The sequence below is a fragment of the Amia ocellicauda genome, chromosome 9 (assembly GCF_036373705.1).
Source record: "Amia ocellicauda isolate fAmiCal2 chromosome 9, fAmiCal2.hap1, whole genome shotgun sequence".
NCBI classification, from domain to species: domain Eukaryota; kingdom Metazoa; phylum Chordata; class Actinopteri; order Amiiformes; family Amiidae; genus Amia; species Amia ocellicauda.
In genome coordinates, this window is record NC_089858.1 from 16,662,968 (window position 1) to 16,690,412 (window position 27,445).

General features: G+C 48.2%; 1 protein-coding gene across 1 annotated transcript in view; it reads left to right on the forward strand.

Moving 5' to 3' along the window:
* Positions 1-27,445, forward strand: part of znf423 (zinc finger protein 423) — a 128,220-nt gene that overhangs the window by 92,992 nt on the left and 7,783 nt on the right. Inside the window, exons 6-7 of the mRNA XM_066713472.1 lie at positions 22,283-22,414; positions 23,615-23,730. Of these exons, the coding sequence (XP_066569569.1) occupies positions 22,283-22,414; positions 23,615-23,730 (248 nt within the window). The remainder of the gene's footprint in view (positions 1-22,282; positions 22,415-23,614; positions 23,731-27,445) is intronic.

Genomic DNA, 27,445 nt, shown 5'->3' on the forward strand with positions numbered 1-27,445 from the left:
TCCTCTCAGCCACACAGCCCCCTCAGTTAATGCCCCCCTCACACTCTCGCAGCCCTTGGCCGTCCTGTTGTACCTTTGTTGCTAAAGTCAGAACACTTCGTTTACCAGATGCATATAATGTGCTAAAATTTACTGGAAGGTATAGGAGTAGGTGTGAGCAGGGTACTGTCTCTGTTCTCGTAGTCTGCATTGGTTTGTTTGCGTGATAAAAAAATACAATAATGTAAAAACAACAATCAGTGCGCAGTGTGTCAGCCCCAGAGAGAGTTTTGCCTTCGCGTTTTTCGGGAATAAAATGGTGAATCTTAACCGAGGAGCCGAGCTCTCATCTCGTCCCGGATCGGTGTTTATTACTCAGCCGTGTGGAACAAATTTGCTAATTGAGTTTGAGGCTGGGAGCGATTCACGGGACGTTGTAGTGCTGAGTTGTGTGTGCGGGTTCAGAGCGGGTAGCCGTCTTCCTCGCAGCAGTGTTGCTGGTATCGGAGGGTGCGGGGGGGAAGCTGTAGGTGAGTCATCCAGTCAAGGCCTGCTTACCATCCTTCTGTTACAGCAGTGCCCAGCGCCACTGGGGAGCCGTGCTCCAGACTGAGGCTCGGTGGGGGGGGTGGTGTGTTTGGGGTAGCGTGTGCACCCCCTGACCCAGAGAGAGGCAGGTCTGTGTGGGGCCCACTGGGCTGCCTTCCCCTTGGGTCTGTAATCTCAGCTGCTGTTCCATCCTGGAGCAGAATGAGAGTCGAACAGCAGGAGCGAGCGCCGGGTGGGGGGGGGGTGGAGATATCCCAGTCAGCCCAGTGAGGTCGCAGTGATGGCCGTGGCGATGCGGCCCTTCTGAAGGGGATGACGTTTGCAGTGCATTCTCAGGGCAGGAGTATTGTTTCCATTTCCACCCGCCTGTCAGCTCTGCTTCCTGGGGCTTTCACTGCTATAATATTATACACGCACATTTACCACGTGTATTTCTTAAGCAAAGCAAAATAATCTGTAAAGCTGCCAGTGAGCTGCAGTTCGACAGGCCCATAAACTCCAGACCCTGGATGCTGCCCCCCCCAGCCACACACAAATGGCAGACGGTGGTCTGTGTCCAGCCTGGCTCTCTCTGTGCAGTCTGGAGCGGCACACATCCAGAGCGGAGTGGCAGTGCAGTGCTGAAAGGGTTACCCGAGTTAAGCCCTGTGCACAGACAATTTTCGGCTAGCTTACAGCAGCTGCGGAGCCCTGCTGATAGATTAAAAGCAGCTCCCAGCCCGAATGAAGTACATTAGAGCTCCCGCTGGGCTGCGCCAGGGAGAGGCCCGCGCAGCTGTCATTTAGGCCAAGTTTCCGAAGGCGGCGAAAGGAGAGCGTCAAACTTCCAGGAGGACATGGACACTTCCAGAGGAGAGCAGAGGGGTGGGGACTGCAGGAGAGGAGGAGGAGGAGAGGGTTGGACTTGGGTGGGGGGTGGCTGCTCTTCTCTAATCGTCCACTTACAGGGGATCGGGGTGGGGGGGCGTCTTCAGCTCCCTGCACTGCGGGCTGGAGTGGCGGCTCTTTCATCTGCCCCTGTCACTCATGGGCTCCAGCCAACTTCACAGCCTTGTCACTTGATCACTGAGGATCTGTTTTTCCTGCGTGTGTGTGTGTGTGTGTGTGTGTTGGACATTATTGTTGTTATTGTGGCACTCTCCCAAGTCCTCTCAGGCCTGTTTTGTGTTTTGCATCAGGCTCGGGGTGCTTGTTCTTATTTAAGGGATGTAGCTGTAAATGCAGTTTATTAAAAGGGAAAAGGATTGTGTCGATAAATACAGTATTTTTATGTATATTTCAGGGTTGTTATAATGTATTTTTCTAAATGTAGCAAAGTAATGAAAGACATACCATGTAATAAACTTATTATCTGTTCGAAGTTTGAGGGTGAAAATCCACATTTTAAACCAAAAAAAACAGAAATGTAATGAAGTTTATATTGAATTTGCTGCCAATGCCCTGGATGCACGTCAGGCTCTCGTGGGGACGCGGTGGTGTCATTGAGCTGTCCTGGGTTTAGCGAAAGCCTTCAGCCTGGACTGCACCTAGGAAACAATCCAGATAGAGGTTTGCTATCAGCCAGGCCATTCTGTCCTCGGGAGACGGTCTTAGCCCATTGAGCAGGACACAGAGTATGAAAGAATATCATTTATCCATTTGTATTTAAATACCACTGCCGCTTTTCTGTTTATTCTGAGATTCCCAGCAAGGAATTTGAGATGAGAACAATAACGGCTTTGCGTTTTCGCTTTCACAGCAGCGTGTGAAATCTCCAATGCACATCGCAACTCCCCCTCGCTGGCTCAGCCTGCTGGAGCTCTCTTAAGAGTTGCAGGACCCTGAAGCTGAAAATGTGCATGGGAGGCAGAGGGTTAAAGTACAGTTCATTAGGACTGCCAGCACATGTTAGTAGAGAAATATATATATATATATATATATATATATATATATATATATATATATATATATATATATATATATATATATATATATATATATATATTTAAAAAATGTATATTTATTTTCCAGGCTCACAAAAAACAAACCAACAAACAAAAAATAAAAAAATGATACTCTCTCCATCGGCCTTCAGTCTGTGAAAGCCAGGCTTCTTATGATAGCACCTGACTGAGCAGCGATCACAAACAAAAACTGCTTCTGAGGTCTGCGCGCTCTGATTCAGCCTCCCTGTTCTGTAGTTATTTTCAATTTTTTCTTTTTCTTTTTCTTTTTTTTAAAGAGAGGTGTGGGCCGGTGGTGGTGGTGGTGGGGGGGGGGGACAGGGTGCTCCAACCGAGTGTTACCTTGATGAACTAAATCATATTCTGACAATGCGAGAACTCCTCGCTGCTTCCCCCCCTCTTCCCTTTCTGCCGTATTAATGATTCTGGGCAGGTATGCTAATTGGTTGGCGAGTAAAGGGAAGCGCAGTCCTTCATCTCGGCCTTGCCTCGGAGAGCTCCCGGTGTAGCCTGCCTCCGACTGTTTTCTATAACAAGGTTGGAAAGTTTGCTCAGTACCCGTCCAAAAGGAAATCCTCCTTTCAAGCTCGGCGCTGGTGCTGCGGCCGGGGTCCTGCTGCAGGAGACGGCCGAGGTTATTGCTCTCCTTTTTCTTCCACCGCTCCTCTTCTGGGTTTAACCCTTGCTGCTCCGGCGGGGAGCCTTCCCCTCTCCTCCAAGCCCTGGTGTGGGGAGTTTGAATGCCTTTCGCTGGGCCGGTCCTCTCCCAAGCGTTTTGGGCTTTTCTCCCATGGTCGCTTGTCTCATGATTATCGATTATCTTAGTTTTCTACTTTCCCACGCCATTCTGTTCACCTGTGGGACACGCACAAGCACCGCTTCAAAGTTGGACAGTGGTTGGTTTTATTTATCTTTAGATCGTCTCTCCATTAGCTCTACATTTCTGGCCATCCCAGCTTTTAAAAATTTTGTTCTGGCTGTTGTCGTTGTTCTTGTTAATAACCTAGAGTTGTACAGAGTTTTCCTCTGCCAGTATGTTTGGCCTGGTCTTGTTTTGGAGGAGGAATCATTGTTGGTTTGTTCATATGTCTATCTGTCAGACATTCAGGTTCGATGTGCTGGAATCAGGAATCCACTGGGTAGAGCTGGGTAAATAGAAACGGAGAGCAGCCCCTCGGTGACATGTTGGGAGTTTGCAGTTGGCAGGTGGGTGGGTCGTAGTTGTAATCTAAGCTGTTGTCTGCAAAAGGAGACGAGTGGGAATGCCTAACAGAGGCTGACAGAATTGGAAGAGGCACGCAGAGAGCGCCTTTGTCACCGAGAGCCTCCTCTGCTTGATTCCTCCTGTCAGTCACATACACAGGGGAAGCCCAGGCAGTTGCATCGCGTGGCCACGTAGAATGGGCTATGTAGGAATAGGTATAAATGCCCAGGCTTATGCTGAATACGTTTTTTTTAAATGAAAGCCTGTGTCTGGCATTCTTGTGTAGATGTTCAAATGGGCAAACGGCCTCAATTTTTAGAACAATTTTCTGTGCATTTGTTGTAATATGTAATGGGTGTCTGCAGGCGGTACTGCGCTTCTGCCTGTATGTATGTTAAAAAACAAAGACCATCCTAGTAAGCAGAGTTCCGCAAACCTGGGTTTTCCTGGTTAATAATTCCTCTCTGCTCTGAGGTGGGTTCGGTAGTGAATGCAAGGCTGATCTGATATATTATGTATTGGCTATATCTAAACAGCAAGCTACTGATGCAGCTTCTTGCGCTGCTCCTCATGCTGCCCTCTTTATTATTTAATGCTGGAGAGAGAGAGAAAGTTTATAAAAACAAATAAAGATTGTTGTGTGAGATTGGGCAGCACTCTGGTTCTTGTGCTCTGATCCTGTAGCAGTGAGCTAAACTGGCTTCTCGCTCTCCTCCTATATTATAAAACAGCCATTGTTCTGTTTTGCACTCAGTTTGCGCACCGCAGAGAGCTGGGGGAATAGCTGTTTTTTTTCCAGCAGCTAAGATATACATGAAAAGAGCCCAGCGCTGCCTGTGCGGGGTCCCAGGGTGGATCTGGCCAGACCGCCAGGCCCCATGGTGCTGCCTGCACCGCATTCCTATTCCTCTCCATCTCCGCATGACGCGTAGCGGGGCGGCCAGACCAATCGAATGGCTGACAGAGAGCCTTTTGATTTCTGGTGGAAAGCTCCGTCAAGCTGGGCACAGGGAAGGGGGCTGGAGCCCCGAATGGACACCACACTGTTGCTGGTTTGATTTCCCAGCCCAACCACAGAGCGAGCTGATTGGAATGGCTGGAGACGGAGAGACAGCCCCGGAATGCGATCGCTGCACATTACACCGGGCCCTGCGTCGTTCGCTCGCGGCAGCGGTGACGCAGGGAGACGGTAATTAACCCTGATGCTGCTAATTAGCCCCACTTTTACAGCCTCTTCTCTCCTTGTCTTCTCTGCAATTTTTTTTCCGTCTTTGTCGTGAAATCTGTCTCGCTCCTGCAAACCGCACAATTAAAGGTGTTTGCAAGAGTGAGGAGGTAGATGTGGTTTTGCGGGTTGCATCTCCCCAGCAGATCTGAGCCCAGTGTGCAGTCCTGCTTTCCAGAGAAGAGCATTTCTTTCATTATTCATTTATTGATTAGCAGAGGGCCTTTCCCAGGGTGACTTCAAGTTGTCATAAAAATGCTTTTCACAAAAAACATCACATATTCCAGCAAGAGCAAAATGTTACAGTATACAGCACTGTTATTTATTTATTTATTTGTTTATTTATTTATTTTTCCTTTGTTCCTTTCTCTAGTTGTTTCCCTAGGTCTCCCAGTGCTGCTGAATGCTGTAATGCATCTGCACTGCTCTGGGCTCGGGGTCTTTATGTTCGCTTGCCATCACTATTTTCAGCTGTCACAAACTGTAATCCCGCTCTGTGTTTTAGCGCAAACTCATAAGGCAGTTTACTATTCCACTACACCTGATGTGTGTCACTGGGTATGCGCCAAAACTAACCGACAAAAGAACAACGTCGCGTCTTTTCTCTGGCACAGGTGAAGATAGAAAAAATATATATGAATTGGTTACCAAGGGTTCACACGGTTGACACGTACCGCAATGTTAGACTTACGCAGGCTTTGGCTCTATATAGAGCAGGAGGGTTGAGGTCACAGGAAGGAGTGAAAGACAACAAGGATATCCTTTTGTACGTTAGTTGATTATTATCAGTTTTTAATAAAATGTCTGTCGGACTGAATTGACAGGTTCGTGGCTTCGTCATTCCTCCTCTGTAGAGGGGAGAGATTCTCTGTGGGTGAGAGCACACGCCACTCAGGCAGAGTAATGGACACGCGCATGCACTCACACACAGGCTGTCCTGCACGGTCAGAGTGACCTGGCCGTCACGTCACGTCCCCTGCACAATCCACAGCCCCAGCCTTCCTACGAGTTTGCTTATACCAAACGGACCACAGTGGCCCCAGCACTTCCCCTCTTATAGATGCACGGTCTTTCTATTTACCCTTCTCTCCTTGTGGATGCGTGCGCTGGCCAGGGTTGGGGAGCCACTCTGGACGTATACAGAACTGCATGAATCGGGGAGCGGAGCATTTTTCTTTGCGTAGCCTGTTGTATTAAAGCTTCTCTGTTTGTTCTGTTTTTGTTTATTTGATTTGATTTTATCGTTGAAGCTGTTACCCTGTGCTCCGCATGTTGGCAGTTCAGCCCGACTGTGTGTGTGTATGTGTAAGTAACAGGAGAGAACAGCGATGTGTACATGCCGTCTGGTCCTGCCGCTCTTTGATTCAGGGGCTCATTTGCATGCATGGGGGGCGGGGGGTGGGGGGGTGGAAGAGGGGGATTAAGCAGAATTTACTGTAGCATCCCCCTGGGGGGCTGCGAAGTCCCAGGGAATACACACTGACGAAAGCGTGCAGGCAGCGAGATTAGAGCGCAGCCCTTCTGCCGTCTCCAGCTCCCCGACTCCCGGGCGGCAGGGCTCAAACACACACAGCTGAGTGTACGCTGCGCCCCCTGCCCCCCTCCCCCGCCCCCTCCAAACGCCATCTTGATCAGCCCATCTCCTACACGCAGCCCACGCTGGGCCAAGTTGGGCACTGAAAGAGAGGGGGGCGTTCCTGGTTCTGAGTGTGAAGGAGAGAGGCGGGGGGTGCGGAGTGGGAAGTGGGAAAGGGAGCAGGGGAAGGGGGGGTTGTATTAGCAGGGGGCAACCAGGAATCTGAAAGAATGTACCACTCACTCTACGAGGGGTGGGGGGGCACAAGTCACCCCCTGGGGAGGACCGTTTCTCTCGCCTTCCCCTTCCTCGTATTTTTACAGCTGTTGGCAGGGATTGAGTTACCGGTGGCTGTGGCACATCCTCGCAGTGCGTTTCTGTGCAGATCTGTTTGCCATTATACACACCATCTGACTGAAGGAGGTCGAGTTTGAGTTTCTTCCTGCTTGGGGGAGAGAGGCACCTCTTGCAGTCCAACTGCCAACTTCCAACCCTTGACCTCCCTGGTTAACAGGGCAGAGATTGGCACTCGGGCAGTTTAACCTCCTTCCACCCTCCAAGGCTGTTCTGCTCTCTTCTTTGCTAAAAAGTAAACTCCAGACCAGGCCAGTGTTGTTGTTTTTCTGTGGCTCCCAATTATCAGTTGGTAATATTAGTCTGTGCTTGTTCTGTTTAAGGGCAGATGAGCTGGTTAGAAAGACCACATCACCTTTTCCGGTGTGGATTGGCTGTGCTCTCCGGGGGAGGCACGTTGATTGGAGCTGAAGGTTGTGGTAAACCTTCAACAGGCATGGAGGATGCGTAATTATACTCTATCCTTTCCGATCACCCGTAGGCCGTGAAGCAAGAGGTTAATTTGGCCTCCTAACTGTGTGTGTGGGAAAGAGGGCAAAAGAGAGATAATCACACACAAATTAAAAATTACAAGACCAGGAGTCATCTGTCGGCATCTCTAAGTTAGCACCTCTGCCGGCACAGCAGTCCACAGCTTGCAGATGCAGTGGGTTCATATTAATAAGTTTCCTATTTAATATCTCAACATCATTACCGGTTTTCAGAGAAGCGGTCTCGTTTTGATGCGTGCCCCTCACATTAAAGCGTCTGTGTGTGGGTTGACTTGTCAGTCTGCTCCCCGGATTTATTACTTTGCTCCTTGTCTAACGTATTACAGCTGGGGGAGACTGTTGCATTGCTAATACGCGGTCTAATCTTTTAACGTGTGCCTGGAATTTAAAAGTACGTTTATGTACATGTGTATATGTATGTATTTCTATTACATGGAAGAGAAAAATGCCAGTTGTCATTAAAACCTAATTCACTGCCATTCATCATGCGAAAGCGGTTTTAATGTGCAGTAACGACAGCAGATTAATCCCCTCCTTTTGGAAAGATGAGTGATGGGTCTTGCCGCTGCCTGGGCTCCGAGCTGCCGGCTCTGCCTCGCTGACTGGGATGGATGGGGAGTGGAGTAGGAGGCTGGCCCTGGGCTGAGGGGTAACAGTTACCACACCCTCCCTCTGGTAGTTATGTTTATCCCTCTACACTTTCCCTGCACCGGGCTGCGAGAGTGCCATGGCTTCCCACATCTGTAGGACAGGTTTGACGGCTCACTATCGGGCACTGTACACACCCAGTGTTCGTGTCCATTCATGTATTCAAGGCTAGCCAGCTGAACAGAAAGGAGTCTGTGCATTTCAGGAAGAAATTAAAGCAAAGTTTCGCAAATGATTGTCGGAAGCTGAGAATCTAAGCTCTCAATGTTTCTTGAGGAACGTGGGAGGGTTTGATTGCCATGGAGACTGGATTTCTCTGGTGTGTGGAAACAGGGAAGGGCCCCCCCAGGGCAGAGCAACACCGGTGCCCCTGCTGCTCCCGCATGCTGGGGGGGGACAGACCGGATATCAGTGAGGGTCTGCTGTCTCTCAGTTGACACCTACAGCAACTAGGGCGAGGTACACCCAGGGGTACTCGCGCACGAGATACCGTGCTTCTCACCCCTAGCAGACAGACTCGGTTCTGCCCATTTAGTTGCTTTGTTCACTAATATACATATAAATAATAAACAGATGGGCAGGAGCGAATCCAGCTGGTGCTCATTAAACAGCAGGCCAGTGTCCTCTGTGCTGCAGCCGCGTCTGATCCAGGGGTGGGCAGGCCCAGATGGATGGAGCCGAGCTGCTGGACTGGTGCGGCTACTCTCGGGGAGCAGTGGTCCAAAACACCTTTCATTACTCACCGGCCCTATCTGTGCGGGATCCCAGCCTCCCTCAGCCGCGCGCACGCTGAGGAGTTAGGATGGCACTGCAGACCCCTGACCCTGCGCTTTCATGTCTTTCAATTCCATCCCTGGTCCTTGCCATTGTTAGACTTCAGCTGAGCCAGAGTTTCCCAAACTCTGCTTCCGTAGTTAGGGATTTGGTGGAGCGCCCACTGTTGCATGGGAGTGGATTGTGCCCGGTCGCCCACCCCGGTGCTCTGAGCGCAAGGCTGCACATTTGGAGGGTGCAGGGCTCGGGACACGCAGACGCCGTGGGGAGAAAGGCCTCCTCTTCGCATCCAGGCCTAGGAACTTGTCAGATCTGAACAATTAGCCATCACAGTGCCTGGCGTTCAGTGGGAGTGCTTTGTAGTTGGAGTGCGACTTCAAAATGAAATCAGAATTAAGAGGGATCCCCCCCCCCCCTCCTTTTTTCCCTTCTATTTTTTTCTCAACTGTTGTTCTACAAAAGGCCGAGAATAAGCGTTTTTGCGTTTCATGTTGGCAGCTGATTAATGAAATATGATAAGTGAGGTTTGACAGGCGCTCTCTGCTGTGCGCTACTGCAGCAGTGGCAGTGGGGAGAGGGGGGCTTCAGTGGGGGGGGCAGAGAGGGGGCCCAGGCGTCCTCCCGCTTTCCCCCCGCCGAGTACCCTTGAACACATCCTAGAGGTGTTGACACGCCTGGCACGCTGCAGGCTTCGCAAGCCGGGCACACAGGGTGCTGCCGCAATTAAACACACACGGCACCACGTCCGCCGGAGCAGCAGCTCACCTGCACATGCCGCACTGGAGCACTGGCCTGGCTGGGGGTGGGGGTAGATATTCTGGCAGCTTTGCAGGAGCGTTGCTGGGGTCTGCTCATTTGTAACAGGCTTTGTGCTGCAGCCTCCCTCAAAAGTAGTTTTTGCACTGAAGGTGTGTGTGTGTGTGTGTATATATTAGTTATTGTTTTTAACGGGACGCCTGAAGTAAGCAGATATATTAGAAAAAAATAAAGTGAACTAACAAACAACATCTGTAACGCCTGAGTGAGAGCCCTCTGCTTGGGCGCCCGGCCCCGGCGCTCTCGGTGCGGCTGCTGCTGGAGCGAAGGGGATTAGTGCTGTCGGCCCAGGCTGCGCTGCGCTGATGGAGAAGAATGCAGCTGCAGCAGTTTACTGCCTCACAGTGTTGTTGGCCTCTCTGTGCCAGTTCTTAAATTTAGCACACTACATGAGCTTGATAAGCCATAGCATGTGTGAATATACCCCAAGCGGTTAACTGCCAGCCCTGTTTATAAATAACAGGGATTACATACGAGCAAGTATGTATATGTATGTATCTATACATGCAAAGAGTCCCTAATTAACAAAATATATATATGTCCCATGGATCCAGGTGTGCTTAGGGCTACATAGACAGGATTTAAACATCTGGATTGGGCCACTGACATGCTGCCCAGATGTGCTCCGCTTCTGTACTTTCGGTGAGATCAGCTGTTTGTCAGGTGCTTCAATAGCTGTAAACAGATGTTATTTTGACAGTAACAACAATGCTCTTTGCGCTTTCTAAACATGCTGAGGACCGTGGGCAGAACAAGGCACAGAGAGCTGTCACGGGCTGGGCTAACTCTGGTTATGGTCCATTCCTTCGCAGACTCAGAGATGCTGAGGGCTCTCTTCTCTGTAACCGGGCCAGTGAGATTCTTGCTGAGTTGATGCAGTCAATACCCTCCTTGGCTCATTAAGACTAAATGAAATTGGCTTTGCATATGAGCACGAATGCAGAAGACAATAATAGTAATTTGCAATCACACCACGCGATCGCTGGCTTGGTTTGAGGACGAGGGGCTTGTTGCCGATGGGTCGTTGTGAAACATGGTTCAGTACCTTAAGGAAAAGGCCCAGGCATGCCGTGCCGTGTCTTGCACACCCCCTCCCAGGCCTGCTGACTGAGGGGAGCGCAGGCAAAGCAGACAAAAAGGGTCCTGGCCGATATCTGATGCTGGGATCCGTGTCTGTGAGGTGGGGAAAATTTAGGCAATGCTCAAGAATCACACAACTATTCTTGGAGTGGAAGAAACTTAACTTGATGTTTATTAATTTTGCTTTTTGCCCACTAACCTTGTAATCGGTTGCACACTGCAGATGCATTGCACTCTTATCACTGGGTGCCGTCTGGAGGTGAGCCTCACGGTGGAGACGCCACTGTGACCTTGAGATTTCCTTTTTTCCTCTCCTTTTCGCGAGAGCCAGATATCACCCCCTGGTCGAGGGAGGGCCCTGGCTCCGGCGCACAGCAGGCTGACAGGCTCAGACACAGCCTGACACTTGAACGCAAACGACCAGGAACTGCACTGTGCTTTTACTCAAGAGGAGAGAGAGAGACTACTTCCTTCCTTCCTTGTTTTTTTTTTGACAGAGGGTAATTGTGCCATGCCAAATTAGAGCCGGCAGTGTAAAATGAGCTTTGATTTCAATGAGACTGGTTGGGCTGACAGATGTAAATCGTTAGCGGTATAAACAGCCTTTTTGAAAATCCCAGTTAAGATGAAAAAATGTCCTCTAAATACTGAACTGACATATTTCCTTTGTTGTGAATTCGTGTGCATTAATATTGATTTTTGACTGTGGTCTTTGAAATCCTATTTCTCCTCTCTTGGGGGGGGCTCTGTGCTGCACTAATAATGCATTGTCATCCTTAATATCTCAAATCCTTGACACAATGATATTCATATTAGTATGTTTTATATTCAACGTACCTTCAAACAGCCTGCGTTTGATGCATTGTCTCACTGAAGGGTGGCTGCTGCTACTGGGCTATTTATAAATCAGGTATTTCACACATGTTTTAACAGAAGTGCACAGATTTCTTTAGCAGAAAATGCGATTAATGTGTCAGTGTCATATGAATTAAGGCGGTGATTAGGACTGTGGGTGATGGAGGTTTGGTACATATTGATGGATTTCAGGACAAATCAAATCAATTGTATAATAAAAATCTGAACTGTATAAGGCATGATGAGAAATGCATGTCGGGCTTATTTTATGTCAGATCTGTGAATATTTAACATGAGCTGAGCAGTTTGAGCTGCTTCCCAGGCTGGGTTAAACCTCCCTTCAGTCACTTTTTCCAAATAATAAAATACCTATAATTTATATTGTATTAAATGAATGTATTTTTAGAAAAAATAACCCCCATGGGGGTTTAACAGGCACACACACACATATTCCTGTAGATATCCTAAAGGACTACATCAGGAATTGTTTATTTGTATATATATGTGTGTGTGTGTTTGTGTATATATATAATCTCCAGCACATTTCCAATTCAAGATTTCCCCCCCTAAAAACGTCCTGTATTTTAAAGTTATTTTGACCTGTGATTTTAAAAGTAATTACCCTTATTTTAAATTACTCTGGGTTTATTAGTGTGGAAAATCGGTTTATTGTGTAAAGGAATATAGAGGATGGGTACAGATTTATTACCTGCACCCCTCCAGTCTGGGTCTAGTTACCTAGTAATGCAGAAACATTAATATTAACAAAAGTGCAATTGGCAGCCTAAAGCTTTTTTCCTACGTGTTCTGAAGTGTTACCAATGCAAGAGCGGAGGCGATTCTGTGCGGAGCGATTTCATTTATTCACATCTCATGGCAGATCGGTACCTCTCTCTCCCTCTCTCGCCTTCTCTCATTGTTAAAAAGACTCTACTGTCCTAAGGCCTGAATCTGTCCACCATTAGTTTCAGGGAATATCCTCTGCTTCCTGGCTCACAGTCTGAAGCAGTGTGACTTTGTGTGCACATCCCTGGGCTGGGCTGGGCTGGGCTGCCCGTCTGCGGTTTTGCTAAAGTTGTGAAGGTGTTGACAGCACTCCAATGCCAGTGCACAAAGCAAGATTTGGAGGACAGTGAACAGCCCAAAATGAAACTGGACTCAAACCCAGTTTTTAAGCAGCTCTACACAATTTAATCGTAGTGTTCAGCAGAGTTATAGAAAAAAGAGTGCTGAAGTAATGAGGGTACTATAATATTGTCATTCTCTTTACTTGGGGTAGAAACAATTTCTAGAGAACTTCGCTCTCACGTGATCACTCCTCTCCACTGCCCTCCCACTGTCCTTGATTCATTGATTGTGCTGGGTCTAATTTTTTTTGCACACTGAAGCCCTCCAAGACAATATACCTTAGGCACTTTACACGTTCCCATAACTGCATTTCAATCTGGCGATTTATTCCTTAATTCATTCTCTTTCTGGCTGTTCGGGATATCTTCCGTCTCTGAGAGAAATTAATGGCTTGCAAACATTGTAAACTCTGTGTGAATTATTCATCTGCCTCTGATATATGGCCTTTATGATATTAGGGAAGCCAACGGGGTTCTTTTAATGTGTTGTCTTGTTGTGGTCTTTTTGTAGCTATTGCACACCGTAGAGGGAGCGGGGCCGCTGTAGGAGAGACGGAGGTTGAAAAAAATAAAAAATAATAAAAGCAAAAGAAATTCCAGAAGAGCCTTTCAGAGGGCCGCTGTGTTAATTGAATGGATGTCAGGGCCTGTTTTCCTTTGGGACAAAGTGATCTAGTGTACAGCAACTTATTTCATACCAGCTCTGTGGTCAAAAGTGCCTTTACTGGTTTACTTCATATTGTGTAGGTTTTCGCTCTCTCTCATCCTCAGAAAATAGTGTTTAGCTCAATTGTGCTCATCTCTGATTTTGAGCTTCTTGTAGTCTCCCAATTCGTCCAAATCCACAGTATCTGCATTTGCTTTACTTGCGGTGGGGAGAAAATAAAACACTTTTTATTCATCATAAAATGTTTATATTGCCACCTGATCTGCTCATTCCGTCGGGGTCATGTGAACATTGCTGGCCGTGTACAGCCAAAACTGTGCGCATGCAAGTCATAAAGGGTTCATTCGAGTTAATGTTGCAATAATTTGGTAAACAGAAGTATGGTAGACTGTTAAAAATTCGCGACGTTTACATTCCTGCTCTTAAATTGGCTATAAACACATGGAAGCCTAGGGTTTAACGCAGCTTTATAAGAAGTTGCAGGCTTGATGGAAAAACCCATCTCCCTGAGGTCTTGGGTTCCGAACAGGAAAAGCCGGAGATAACTTAACTTAATTAGGCTTTAAAATCTTTACGTTCATCGTAAAAAATATAATAAGTTGGGCAGACAAGCCCCGTCGAGTGCTGCTCGCTGCTCACTGCCGAACCAATAAACCCACATCCCTCCTCTCTGCTGCGCTACAGGCCACAAACCCCCTCTCTCTGTCCCAGCACACGCCTATCGTGTGCTCAGACCTTTTGATTCCTTATTCTAAATTTGGGTACTAAAATACCAATGTAGAGTTGTTGTTATTATTATTAATAGTATTCGTAGTAATATTCATAGTAATCGTAGCAGTGGCAGAGACCTAGTTTTGGAGGCAGTTTTCATGGATAGGACCGAATGGTGATCGCTGCGGAGCGACAGTACTGAGTCTACAGTCACTGACCCTCGCCTTGCTCGTGCAGTAGGTGTCCACTTGCAGCCCACAATGTGAACACGCTGTCCTAGAAGTGCGCTCGGACCAGAGAGGCTGAGCCTGTGGTCAGATACAGCAAGGTGACTCCTGCAGATCACCGATCGCCACCAAGCCAGCTTTGGCCAGGGTTCCTCGCTTTGCTCTTCCCTCTTTCTCTCTCCTCTTCCCTCCCTCCCTCTCTCTCCTCCCTGCTCTGTCTCTCTCATTCCTTCTCTCCTGAGGTGCAGATGGCCATATTTGCAGGTTAACTGTAACAGCTGGAGGCGCATTATTAGCTGCCTGCTGCTAGCTCATATTTGCTTAGATTTTTTTTTTTCCTTTACTGCCAGATAATTTACAACCAGTAGACCAAAGACATAGTTGGTGTCCTAATAAAGTCAAAATAAAAAGAGTAGACATCAGAAAAGAAGCTGCTGTTAGATTTGAATGTTTGTGCCTTATTAGTCATTATTATTATTATCATCATTATTTCAGCTGACAAGGTGAAGTAAAGTGGAAACTGACACAGGACTGGATCTCAGGAGACTTACTGACAATAAGAATTGTTGTGAAATGGTTCACAGAACTTGCTTTTAGCCAAATTTGGGAGATCTACCGTGAACATTAACTGTGATCATAAACATACATCCATGTGCGCGCAGGCACACACACACACACACATTAATATATTATTATTTTTTTTATTTTTTTATATGCAAACTCTGTAGAATTTTAGGAAGGGCAGGCGTAGCGTTGATGGCTTGTGTATTACTGCTCAATCGAAGAGCCAGATAGGTTACACTTTAAAAAAGGCTTTGAATACAAGTGTAAAGGTGTCCGGAAGCCGTGGAGCCCTGCATCTGGAGAAATGCATGCAAATCTGGTCCGTAAAAAAAGCAAAGAAAAGAATGAAACAACCTTTGCATCGTAAAACAATATACAGTCCCCTCCGACGCCTCTGTCCGTGTTGTAAAATGGCCTTATGTTGTGAAGCAGGTGTTCCAGTGACAGCTGTCAGGCCGTTCTAGAATCCGCTGTGTGTGACGGAACATTGCCTCTGTGACCTTCCGCCGGCGGAGCAGAAGAGGCGCTGGGATTGGTCGGGCAATCTCGACCCTGTGTTTCCCGGAGCTCAGTGCACGGCACCAGTCAGTGCTTTGTCCCACAGCCCTGCCACATTACAATGGAACACTGTACTATTCCTGGGGAGTGCTCAACTCCTGCCCAGAGAATATCCACACTCTTGTCAAGCACGTGCATAACATGGCGGGGGGGATGCCCAGGGGGACGCAGAAGGAGGCAGACACCTCCTCGTATTAGCGCAGAGCTGCATGCCAGCCGGACAGAGCTCTCCTCCGCCAGTTGTTTCGGCGAGCGGAAAGGCCAAGTGCCTTGCTGGTATCAGTGTCTGGTGCCAAAGCTCAAATGCAATAACACTAAACGTGAATCTGGCCCTCACTTCATACCCAGGCCAGTATTAAGTTAGTAAAAAATTCATGAGCAGCATAATTGCTCTTTGCGCCTTCATTAACAATCTGTGGCTTATGGGGGTGTGAGCCTATTCAATTTTGGGAGGGTGGGGAGGGGCATGGGAAGTGAATGGAATTTGACCTTCAACTGACCAGGCGGCTGCACTTACTGCTCAGTCCCAGCAGTGGTCAGCCCCAGTGGTCAGGTGAGGGTATGCAGGACCTCGCTCTGTGCGTTGGCCGATCCCTCCATCAGAGTCCAGTGCGCACGCTGACTACCTGTCTACCAGAGTTGCTGCAAGAGATGCTAACACCTCTCATTGAGTTCGGCACACAGGCATCAGAAGTCCAAACCCCCAGGTCGCTTGCCCCAGTTTTTGGTTCTCTAAAGGAGAGGTGGTGGTGGTGGTGGTGATTTCTCTCTGTGACCTTGGGTGCCTTTGCTGTGTTTTTCTTGTTAGGAGGTTATGGTGTTGGGGGGTGGTGTTAGGTGGGCTGTAAGAGCTGTAAACTAGGAGAGAACAATGCCATCCCCTGAACACACACAGATAACTTGTCATGCCAATAAATCTAATTTTGAATTTGAATTGAGAGAGGGAGAGGCAGAGGGAAAGAGGGAGATGAATGAATAAAGCTGGCCAGGCTGCTGCTGGGGTGTCAGTGGCATGCAATCTTCTTGACAGGCAGCAGGAATGAGTGCACTATGTCTATATTTATATATAATTAGTTCAAAGTCCTTTTCTCTCTCTGGAGTTCTGGGTTGCTGGTATTTGCAGTGCTGCCCCTTTGGTATTTACACTATTGATGTGGAGGGCTGCTGCAGGACTGCATTTCCGTCTGCTTCAGCACCTGTATTGGAAGCCAGCAGTAATGAAAAGGTGCCTGTTTTTTTATTTTATTTAATTTTTTGTTCATAATAGTGTAGCTGGTGTTGATGTGTGCCCCGGCGTGATCGCTCAGGCTAGGATCTCAAACAAGGCACTAAAGTGTAGATGGAGAAGAGAGAAGAAAAGCATTTGCACTTGAAGCAAATAGAAGCTAAGGGAGTGATTTGTCCTTAACAAGCTTATAAAGACTGGAGTCATTTGCGAGTTTATTGGTGTGCTGATTAGGCCAATTCCCCCACGGACACTTTTGAATGTTAAATTAACATTCAAAACACAAATATCTTTGCATAGATTATATGAAATGCGATAGATTGGAACAGAGAGAGAGTGTGTGTGTGTGTGTGTGGTTGATGTAGAGTGGGTATGTGTGTGTGAGGATATCTCTTGTTTCAAGGGGCTGGCTTCTCCCCACCCGCTGACCTTTACAACCTGATTGGTGAGGGAGTGGGCCAGGCTGTGTCCGGGTGGAGGGCATGGGCGCTCGGGCAACAGTGTCTGCGAGAGGTGTGGCAGCATCCGGGGGGTAACTCAAACCACCTCTCGCCACATTCTGGCAGCACAAAGATTTCAGCAGAGGACTTGGAACCCCCCCCCCCCCCACCTCTGTTTACCCCATGTAGATTAATAACAGACCGGTACTCAGCTGCCGCACAACACCGCCCGATTGCTCAGTTCTGTCCGGGCCGTTTGAACCATCAGTAGCAGAGCACATCAGAGGGGCGCCAATCAGCGACCAGGCCTCTGCATCCGGTCCCCCCTGCCCCAGTCCCAGATGCAGGCATTTATGTTGTTGAATTAAGGAATAGGTTTATTGCTACTGACTTAAGCAAGAGTGCAGAGACCGTTACGACGGATCAGGGACAGCTCTCTGGCAGGAGGGGAGTGAAGGTGAATTGGTTATTGCAGATTAAGCACTGTGCCTCAGCCAAAGGAGAGCGGGGAGGCTGGTGTGTACATGGTTTTGATTGTTTATCATAATTCAGATCGTTCTAAATTTATTTTATTATATATTTTTTTCATTCTGAATTCCAACTCATTCAAATGTTCCAAAACAATTATAATTTTCATGAAAATATCCTTATCAGTGTCTTTATTTTTAAGTGTATATGTGTGTGTGTGTGTGTGTGTAAATATATATATATATATTAATTTATGCTGCCAATTAAGGTTTGCCAGCAATTTCAGCAGCTGTCTGTGATGCCCCTGTTCCAGTGAGAGGCACCTACATGGTCACATACGTCCAGAGCAGCCAGTGACCAGCTGGACTGGGCGGCAGGTGTCCGCAGGCGGCTGTGAGGCCCTGAGAGCTGGACGGGGGGGACAGAGAACCTGAAGGCAGTTTGGGAATTTCTTGCTTTTAAAGAGGAGTGCAGTGTAAGAATAAACATAAGCACACATACTGGAGCTGAAGACCATCTATTGTTAAAGGGCTCTGGGTATTGATGAGGCTCCTGTATGTCCACGGCGTGGAGCTCCGGCCCCTGGGTTAATGATGCCGGCTCAAGGCAGAGTGATCAAAGACCCGCCGTGTAAGACACAGAGTAGACAGGCACAGGAGCCCTTACACAGCACCGGCTGTACCAACAAACACAATGAAAAATTCAAAAACTAGTGCAAGTAGCAGTACTGTGTGTCTATATATTGTATTTGTATTTGTTTATGTATGTGTGCTTGTTAAGTCAATGCTGCACTGGAAAAGGAGGTAGAGAAGTAAGGAGAGGGAGAGGGAGAGGCATTTGGAAGCGGAGTGTGTTTGTTTTTGTGAAGGTCGGTTTCTATGGGTGTAAGGATCCAGCGTCCCACTGTTATGTAATCTGATAGGAGATTCCAAGCTGGTCAGCTCCATATGCCATCGCCACTTGCCAAAAATATCTGGAGCCGGAGACTCCATCTCACTGGCAGCCGGGCTCTCTCTCCGGAAATGTTTACCGGAGTTAATAAGAAACGTGTGAAACGACACAGTGGCCAGGGAAGAACCGGCAAGAGCCAGGGCTCGGGTTGTAGACTTTTATTTATATATTTATATATATCTTTTTTTATATATATATGTAAGTGTATACTATATAATATATGTGTGTGTGTATATGTATACATATATTTATATACAATATAACATTTATATTCTTTAATTTTAGCTTTGTAATTTTACATTCACACGCAAAACAAATTCTGCAGGGTACAGCCAGCCCCAGAGCAGAGAGTGGGATGCAGCTCACAGTGCACATACTCCAACAGTGCGTGATTTGGCCCACATCACTACCCCCACCATGGGTCAACTGCAGTGCCGAGCTTTCGCTCTGCGTTGCTATGGTAACACACCTTGAACTAGCCCCCAAAGGAACACACCCCCCCCCCTTCTCCCTTGCTAGCCCCCCCCTTCTCCCTTGCTAGCCCCCCCCCCCCCCCACACACACACACACACACACACACACCCCTGCCACCCCCACCCCTCCTTCCCCTTCCTCTTGCTTCTCCCCAGGTGCTGCTCTCCTTGTCCATTCCATCAATCGCAGCGTAAGGAGGGCTCAGATTGAACCTAATTGTAAGAGCACTGTTTTCAAGAGTGCCTGCACCCCCCCGGGACTTGTGTTAAGACCGGCGGAGCTCATTTGTGTCTCTGCGCGCGTCACAAGGGAGAGGGGCCGAGGGGCCCCCAGTCGACAGGCCAGCTCTCACAGACCCTCCCCAGGGGCTCCAAGCAGGGCGCCACCTGGTCCCCCCAGATTAATTAGCTTGAAGTATATCCGAGAAATAGCACCAATGTTTTTGCAAAATAACACTCACTCTGGCAGAGTTGGTGGAATAACAAATTGCAATAATAAATAAACCAGTTAATGCATCTCTCTTTTGCCTCTCCCACTGTCCCTCTCTCTCTTCCTCTCTCTCTCTCTCTCTCTCTCTCTCTCTCTCCCCTATTAGTTTCATGGAAAGCCCTCATCAGTTATTCTGTGTATGTGTCAGGGCCTCATGCCGTTTCTCAATTAAGATAGTGCATACCTTTGGAGGTGGAGGAGCTTTTACTTCTTATTTATTTATTTAGCTCTTTTTTCCTCCAATTGGAGTTAAATGCTTTTTTTTTTTTTCCTCCCTGCGTTTTCCCTTTCACTCTGCATACCTAATACATTCTAACAGCTTTGTCTGTTTTTTCCTCACCCTCGGAAATTACAGTTTGACTCTGTCTGATCTAATGGGAAGTGTGAGGGAGCTTTGAAGAATGCCTGTGTTTTAACAGGTTAACCCTTCCGCGCCGATCGTTAAAACCCAATATCCTTCACTGCCACTCGCCGTTCCCCTTACACTCGACCTGCAGATATGTGGCAGATATGTGGCGCCATTAGCCCTCATGAGCAGGGAGTCTGGAGTCGGGTGAGGGGAAGGATCTGGGAATCTTTAGGTGCGAAGATATTGAAATAACGCAAACTAAGACCCCTGACTTGAGGCCTATGTCACTAGAAGCCATCTGTAAACCAGAAATCGCATGCTGTGATTGGCCAGGATTTTATAGACCAGATATTTTATGCTAAAGCAAGTTGTTTAGATTTCCCGCCAGTTTTGTTAAAACATCAGATTAACTGGTATGTTGGGTTTTTGTAATTTAACAACAAAACAGCTTTTATTTATGATGACTTCCTGTCAATTTCCAGGCAGTGAAAGTAAGAACCCGTAGTACATTGTAGCAATAATTTCTCCAAGCTGCAGCGATTGCAATTAAAAAAACAAAATGGCACATAAATATGAATGCAGAGAGACATCATTATGTGGAATATCTGTATCTGGATATAAAGAGAGGGAGATGAAGAGTTTTCCTCGCTCGAAGTTTGGCACCACCCAGGTTTCACCTTCAGCTCTGCGATAATCACCTCTCCTCCCCGCAGACCTTCCCTGGAGACAAGATGGAAATTATTGTACGTCTGCCAGGGATCAAATGCTCTTTGAGACAAAAGTAGGCAGGCAGGACGTTACAGGATACTATCATCTCCCCACGATGCTTCTACACAAAACGAGCGGTTCTGCTTTGTGTCTGACATGGCTTAAAGCTGGCAGCTTCCTGCAGATCAGACACGTTCAGAGAGAGAGAGAGAGGGAGGGAATGAGAGAGAGAGAGAGGGGGGGACTGAACCTGTAATTTCTCTGACAAAAACAGGTGTAAAATTGTTGAATTTATTAAAAGGGCTCTTCTTTTTTTTTTTTTTTTTTTTAAGATAGAGGGTGGTATAAAAGACTCTCTCTCTCTCTCTCTCTCTCTCTCTCTCTCTCTCTCTCTCTCTCTCTCACACACACACACACACACACACACACACATATATATATATATATATATATATATATATATATATATATATAATATATTAGGAGGCCCAATTATCTCTGTACTTGCTGCTGCTGCTGCCTTCTGCCCCCGTTTCTTCCAGCTCTCTCTCCCTCCGCCGTACCTGGCTCTCCGGCCCCCTGAGATTTGAGAATAGCATCCCGGGTCCTGACCTGTATTCCGGTACAGGCCATGTTTGTCCCGTCTTGTGATTACAGCACAGTCTTATCTTGTCAACAAGAGTAATTCAAAGCCTTGGATGTGGCAAAAATAATACAAAAAATAAAGAAGTGTCAACCCCCCTGCCCTGCAAACCCAGCACCCCCCCCTCCCCTCCCCTATTCCCTTTTTTCTCTTTGAATTCATTTCCCATAACTATTCAAACAGGGATTAGTACCTTAGAGCAGTGGCTTTCAGATTAAGTCTAGATTGGATTCAATCAGGGCGAATGAAAAGCCTCACAGATTTAGTGCTTTAGGATGTCTGATTGAAGACTTTATTAACCCTGCCCGCCCGGGTACACCCCAGCAGGACTCGCCAAGGGGAGAGGGGGGGAGGAGTAAAATAGGAGACATGCATTTATAAAAAGAAAATAAGAAAATGTGGATTGTGTCGCCACGGAGTCCCGGGTTGCTGTGATGGGGAGCAGCAGGGCTGGATGATGACAGTGGTGCCGGGATCTAATCGGGCTTAAAATGGCCACACTGTCTTCTGTGCTGCGGACGATAAGAGAGCTCCACTGCACAGCAGGGCCGCGCTATCCGCCTTTCATCTCTTAGGGGAGCGGGTGATGTCATTTGCGGGGTCTTAAAATAGCCGGCTGTAGTGCGATGATGAGGGAAGATAGCCCAGCTTCCAGGGGGCGTCCGGCAATTACCGCCACTGAGGAAGCGAGACGTTTTTTGGAAGGAAGGAGCGGAGGGGGGGTGTCTGGCTGGCTCTGGGGTTTTTGTCCAGGCTTTCCTGCCCGTTGGTCTGTCCCTCTGCTGACAGCTCTCGTCTTCTCTCGGCTCTTCTCCTGTGAATCTTTCACAATGTGCAGCTGGATTAGTGACCGCGTCTGTTCCGTTCACATTTCTGTCATCCTTTGATAATTAATTTGCGGAAGGAAGGATACTATTGAAGGAGTTGCTTGTGTGTCCCCAGCTCAGGAGGGTGGAGATTCTGTGGGAGGGGTGTCTTTACAGAACAGGTGTTGGTGTGGGTGGTGTACAGGAGCAAACTTCACGAGAATGTGGAGAGCAATGGGAGTCGGAGCGTGGTGTGTGTGCATGTGAGCGCACACGCCTGCCTCCGTGTTTCCGTGCGTGTTGGAGCCTCTACCCTTTCTGCTGTCCTACCCCTCTCCTGTGCTGGAAACCAGTCTTCTAATCTGAACTTCTTCTTTGCAGAGGAAGGCATCAATCACGAATGCAAGCTGTGCAACCAGATGTTTGACTCCCCGGCGAAGCTCCTGTGTCACCTGATCGAGCACAGCTTCGAGGGGATGGGCGGCACATTCAAGTGCCCGGTCTGCTTCACAGGTGAGTGCGAGGGGCGCCTGGGCAGGGTCAGCGGGAGTCGAGGGCCGTGGAGGTCTAAATACGGCGCCCACAGGCAGAGCTCCCTGCACAGTTACCCAGGAGCCTGACTGCACAGAACCTGGGCTTACCGGCACGTAACCCCTCATTGCCCCCCCCCACCCCCACCCCCATGCCCCCCCCACCCCAGGCCTGGCTCCCCTGCTGGCACACCTTCCATTGCTTAATTATTCTGCATAATGAGCAGTTCTGTTGATAGTGGGCTGGCTTTATCAAAGACCCGGCATGGAGTACAGTGTATAGAAATGCCCCAGGTTGAAGTGGTGGACCAGCTGGATGAGAAAACATGGAGATATGGCCAAGAAAGTTAATATAACTACTACCACTGCTTCAAATGTTAATAGCAGTCACATTGCACACTATTATGATTAAAATTAATATTAAATGTATAGAAAACACAGATGCACACAAACATTTATTTATTCATTGATTTGATCTTGAGTCAGAGGTAGATGAGTTCAGTGTTGGAGTTCAGGCCCCCAGTGGGCCCATCCCATGCTCCTGCCCCGTCTGTCTGTCTGCCTGCCTGCCTGTGTGAAGTTGTCAGCCCTCAGTTTGTTCACAGCGCTTCACACGCGCTCCCAACACCACAGACACGGCTGCTCTTTAGTTCTCGCTCTCTCTCTCTCACTCTGCTGGGAGATGGAGCTCTTTTAAAGTTTTGTTGTATTCCAGGGTGGTCATAAATAAGTGAAGCGTCAGTCTTGGGGAAGTTAAATAATTTATACTTTCCACATTGCAAACTAAATTTACTGAAACAAAAAGAGAGAGAGAGAGAGAGAGAGAGAGAGAAATGATGATTTATTGATAAATATCACAGACTCTGCTGGGAGTAAGGCCCAGTGTGCTGGTAATGGCTACAGACTGGGCTGGTCTGTCTCTGTACTGCTGCCATTCAGACTCACTGCTCACAGCCGGCCTCTCGCTCCCTGTCTCCCGTCTTTCTCTGAGTAACAGTATCCACTCTCTGTCTCTCTCCTCTCCTTTATTACAACAATAACATCCAGTCTGTCTCTGAGTGTTATAAGTGTCTTGCTCTGTCGTTCTCTCTCTCCTTAATAACAACACAATCGTAACATCATGTCTGTTTCACCCAGTGCTACGAGAGAAGTAATGTCCTCTCCCTCTCCCTCTTTCCCTCAGTGTTTGTTCAGGCCAATAAGCTACAGCAGCACATCTTCGCCGTACACGGGCAGGAAGACAAGATCTACGACTGCTCCCAGTGTCCGCAGAAGTTCTTCTTCCAGACCGAGCTGCAGGTTTGTCCCTTTCCCAACCTCCCCTTACTGATTGACTAAATCGGATAAGAACAGAATGCATTGGTAACTGAAACGAATCCAGTGCCAGCAGCAACGACACCAAAAAAACGAGGCGATTAAAATTTTGCTAAAGTGTAGTCTCTTGCAAATTCTTATCTTGCCAAAAGACCCTGTGCTTCCCAGAAAATCACAGGTTAACGTGATTAACTAATGGCACCTCCTAACGACGGTGCCCCCCCAGTGCCCGTAACGATCGGCGTCAGTGACAGATCCCACCGCTGTACTAATCAGTTTCCCCCCACCGCGGCGGCCCACCGTTCACCGGTTTGCTCTATTACAGCAGCTCCAGTTTAGGAACTGTCTCTCCTTACGACAGGAGGCCCGACGCAGAAACGTCCGCTGAAATGAGGGATGTGTGTGGGTCACGAAGGGATTTCATTTTTCATGTTTGTGTCCTCCGTGTCATGTAAAAGAAGGAGTGTGTGTGTGTGTGTGTGTGTGTGTTTCTGTATGCCCAATGAAACATGATTGTGGCGGTCCGGGGGCTGTTTCTGAGTGTAGAGTGTATTGTTACTAACACACACCGGTCTCTTTTTTCTGTGTTTTCCAGTGTGCAAGCAGTTGTGTCCGTCAGTTGCAGCTCTGTCAGTTTTCTGTTCAGGTCTCTGCTGCCTCCTGGTCTTCACAAGGGCCCTTTAATTCTGACCACCGGTGTGCGTGTGTGCGTTCATTGTAATTTCAATACCGCACAGAAGTCTGATGTCAGCTCGCGTCGCTGCTCTCCCTGTTCTAATCTCAGGTTAATGGAAACTCTGTTAGTACACCCCCAGATAAGAGCGGTGTAATTAGGGTCTCCCGACGCCGCTGTCTATTCTGCTTCTCCGCACCGTTGTGAAAGTTTGTCATGGCTCCTTTCATCCCGCCGGCTCCCCTGGGACCCCCCAGCCCGAGCCTCTGACACTCTCCGCCACAGCCTGTCTGAGCCCCCGCTCCAAGGGGACTGGGAGAGAGAGAGTGAGAGATGGGGAGGGGGGGAGGGAGAGATGGGGAGGGAGGGAAAAAGGTAGAGAGAGAGAGATGTGGAGGGATAGGGAGAGGGAGAGGGAGAGGGAGGCGGTACGGTAGAATGAGAGATGTGGGGGGGTGGGGAGGGAGGGGGAATGTAGAGAGCGAAACCCCCACCCCACAAACGGACACAAACATGTGAAGATAGACTTAAATACACACACACACACACACACACACACACACACATACTGACACAATTGTCCTTTTATTACTACACTAACATGTGGATGTGTCTTTCCACTGACGCTGAGGGTCATCTCTCTACACTCCCAACAGGTGGACAGGTGTACACTTTAAAACCCCCCTGTCCGGAGAATGTCCGTTGAGTGTGAGGTGAGGGCATATAAGGAGAGGCAGAGCGTGTGAGTGAGGGAGGCACAACCTGGCATCCAGTCACCTCAACTGCTGGACGAGGTCCGGGTGTATAGTTCTGTCCCTCGTCCACTGAGGGTTTTTCTGCGCCGGTTCGAAAATCCACTGATTTAGGAGGAAGCACCAGAGAGCGCTGCTCTTGAAGCCTCTGCTTCTGTCCCTGTTAGGTATACCCCAGTAGCTTTGTTTGTGCTTTGTCCTTTCCAGGTAGACCGTAATAAATGCTGACTATAAATGTTAAAAAAATAAACAGATCAAGCGTCCTAGTGTCATCTGATGTGTGACACTAAGAGTGCACTTGCAACATGCGTTCGTGAATTCCCTGAGGCTCGCTGTTCTCTCTGGTTGCACAGCTGAGGGAGAGACCCCCCGCCCCGCTCTGTGGGTTGTGGGCGTGCGTTGTGGCAGGACGCAGGGCATGAATACTGAACTAGGCAGGGCGGGATGTTAAGACCTGGCGGATAAAGGACTGTCCACACAGACCAGGAGCAACTGCAAACGCAGGTTTCCAACTGTGCCAGTCAGGAATATCCATACTGTCCCTGTAAACGGACAGAACAGATCTTTGATAAAGACTCTAATGTCCGTTCCTCCTGCTTCTGAGAAGCACACACAGGCAGGCGGACACGTCTTCTCCCACGTCATATCAACCCCCCAAATTCTACTGTCTTTTCAGTGTTAAATTCTCAAATACATATTGAAACCAAAATTGAAACATTCTTGCTGCAATCGCTTCCTCCTGAAACCAGTTTTCAGCAATATTGCAGAGACCATAAATGAGAGGCTATGGCTGGCTGTAGTTCAGCCCCCAGTGGAGGGGGAGTGGGAGTCTGTGCCCTGGAGGCTTGTACCCCAGGGTCTGTGGGGGAGGGGGAGGGGAGGAGCAGAGGCCCATCGCTGGGGGAAGATCCATCGCCCTCATTAACGGGCCTGACCTACATCCTCTCGTCCACCACTGAGCGCCACCTCCGCCATGACAGTGATCAAGAACGGGAGCTCTTTGGCATATGGACGGCCAGTTCATTTACCAGCAGGCACGCCACAGGCCCTTTCGGTCCCTGTCTTTTACAATCTGTGGCAAAAAACAAAACAAAACACAAAAAGCCCACCACTGCAGACCTCTCCTCGCCATCGCCCGGGGCCCACCACGCCCAGCCCCCGAACCGGGTCAAGGATCAGCGCTGAAATGGATTGCAGGAGCCAGAGAGGGCACGGGAATCGGCTATGGGTTATAGCGTGGAGACAGATGGGCCCTGTGTGTTGTACAGAGGTGTAGCCCAAGCAGTCGTTGGATGTGGAGAGCCGTCGACGCATTTGTCTGCTTTATGTCCTTGGAATGAGAGATAAGTGGGGACAGAAAATGCTCCTCGTCTCCTCGTCTCTTTTCAAAGGAGACAACATCCAGAGCAGTTTTCCTGTAGGGAGTGTGTGCCAGTGGTTCGTTCTTTTGTGCGTCTGTGTGGAGTTCCTCCTTTGGTTCAGAGGAAAGTACTGAACCCCATGCATATTTTACCCCCACTCAACAGCGCAACATAAATACTGCAGACATACTGTGGTAAATAAATGATGTTTGCTGCGTGATCAGTACCATTAAACCCTGCCTTGTGGATTTGTAATCTGCGCTTTGTTTAAACTTCGGAGACTCCTTTTTGTCTTGTGCAATTCCCCAGGTCGGTACCCCTTGTGTTGTGCTGTCACTCAGAGAAAGGATGGCTGATCTTTTCACTTTGCTGGTTTTAATTCTATCCTCGCGGGGCCCCGAGCTCTTCCCTCGTTCCTGTGTTTTTATTTGCATGTGTGTACATAATTTCCTTTATCGCCTGTAAATATTTAACTACAGTCAGCAGTTTTGTTGGCTTTTTTATTTGTGCTGTTTTTTTTTGTTTTTGTTTTGTTTGTTTTTAGTTTTTGGTAATTTAAAATGTAGTTTCCTCCCCTTGTTCCAATTACATGGGATGTCAGAGGGATGCACGTGTTTGGGAGTGGATTTTAGAGAATCGTTTGCAGCTTCTCCTAGCCTCCACACTAGTGTAAGATCTGGTGTTTTTCTTCTACTTTTTACCTGGTGGTGATTTCCTCTTGTCCTCCTGCCTTGCTTGATGTGAGATTAATCACGCCGACTCCACTCTTACGTCCGATCTTTACAACACAAATAGCCATCCTCATTGCTCCTCTCACAGTGACACTTGGTAGGCATCACAGAAGTCATCACGTCCAGCTCTTTCTGCCTGTACCTGCCAGCAGTCCCAGTTTTGTCTTGCTTAGCATCTGGACA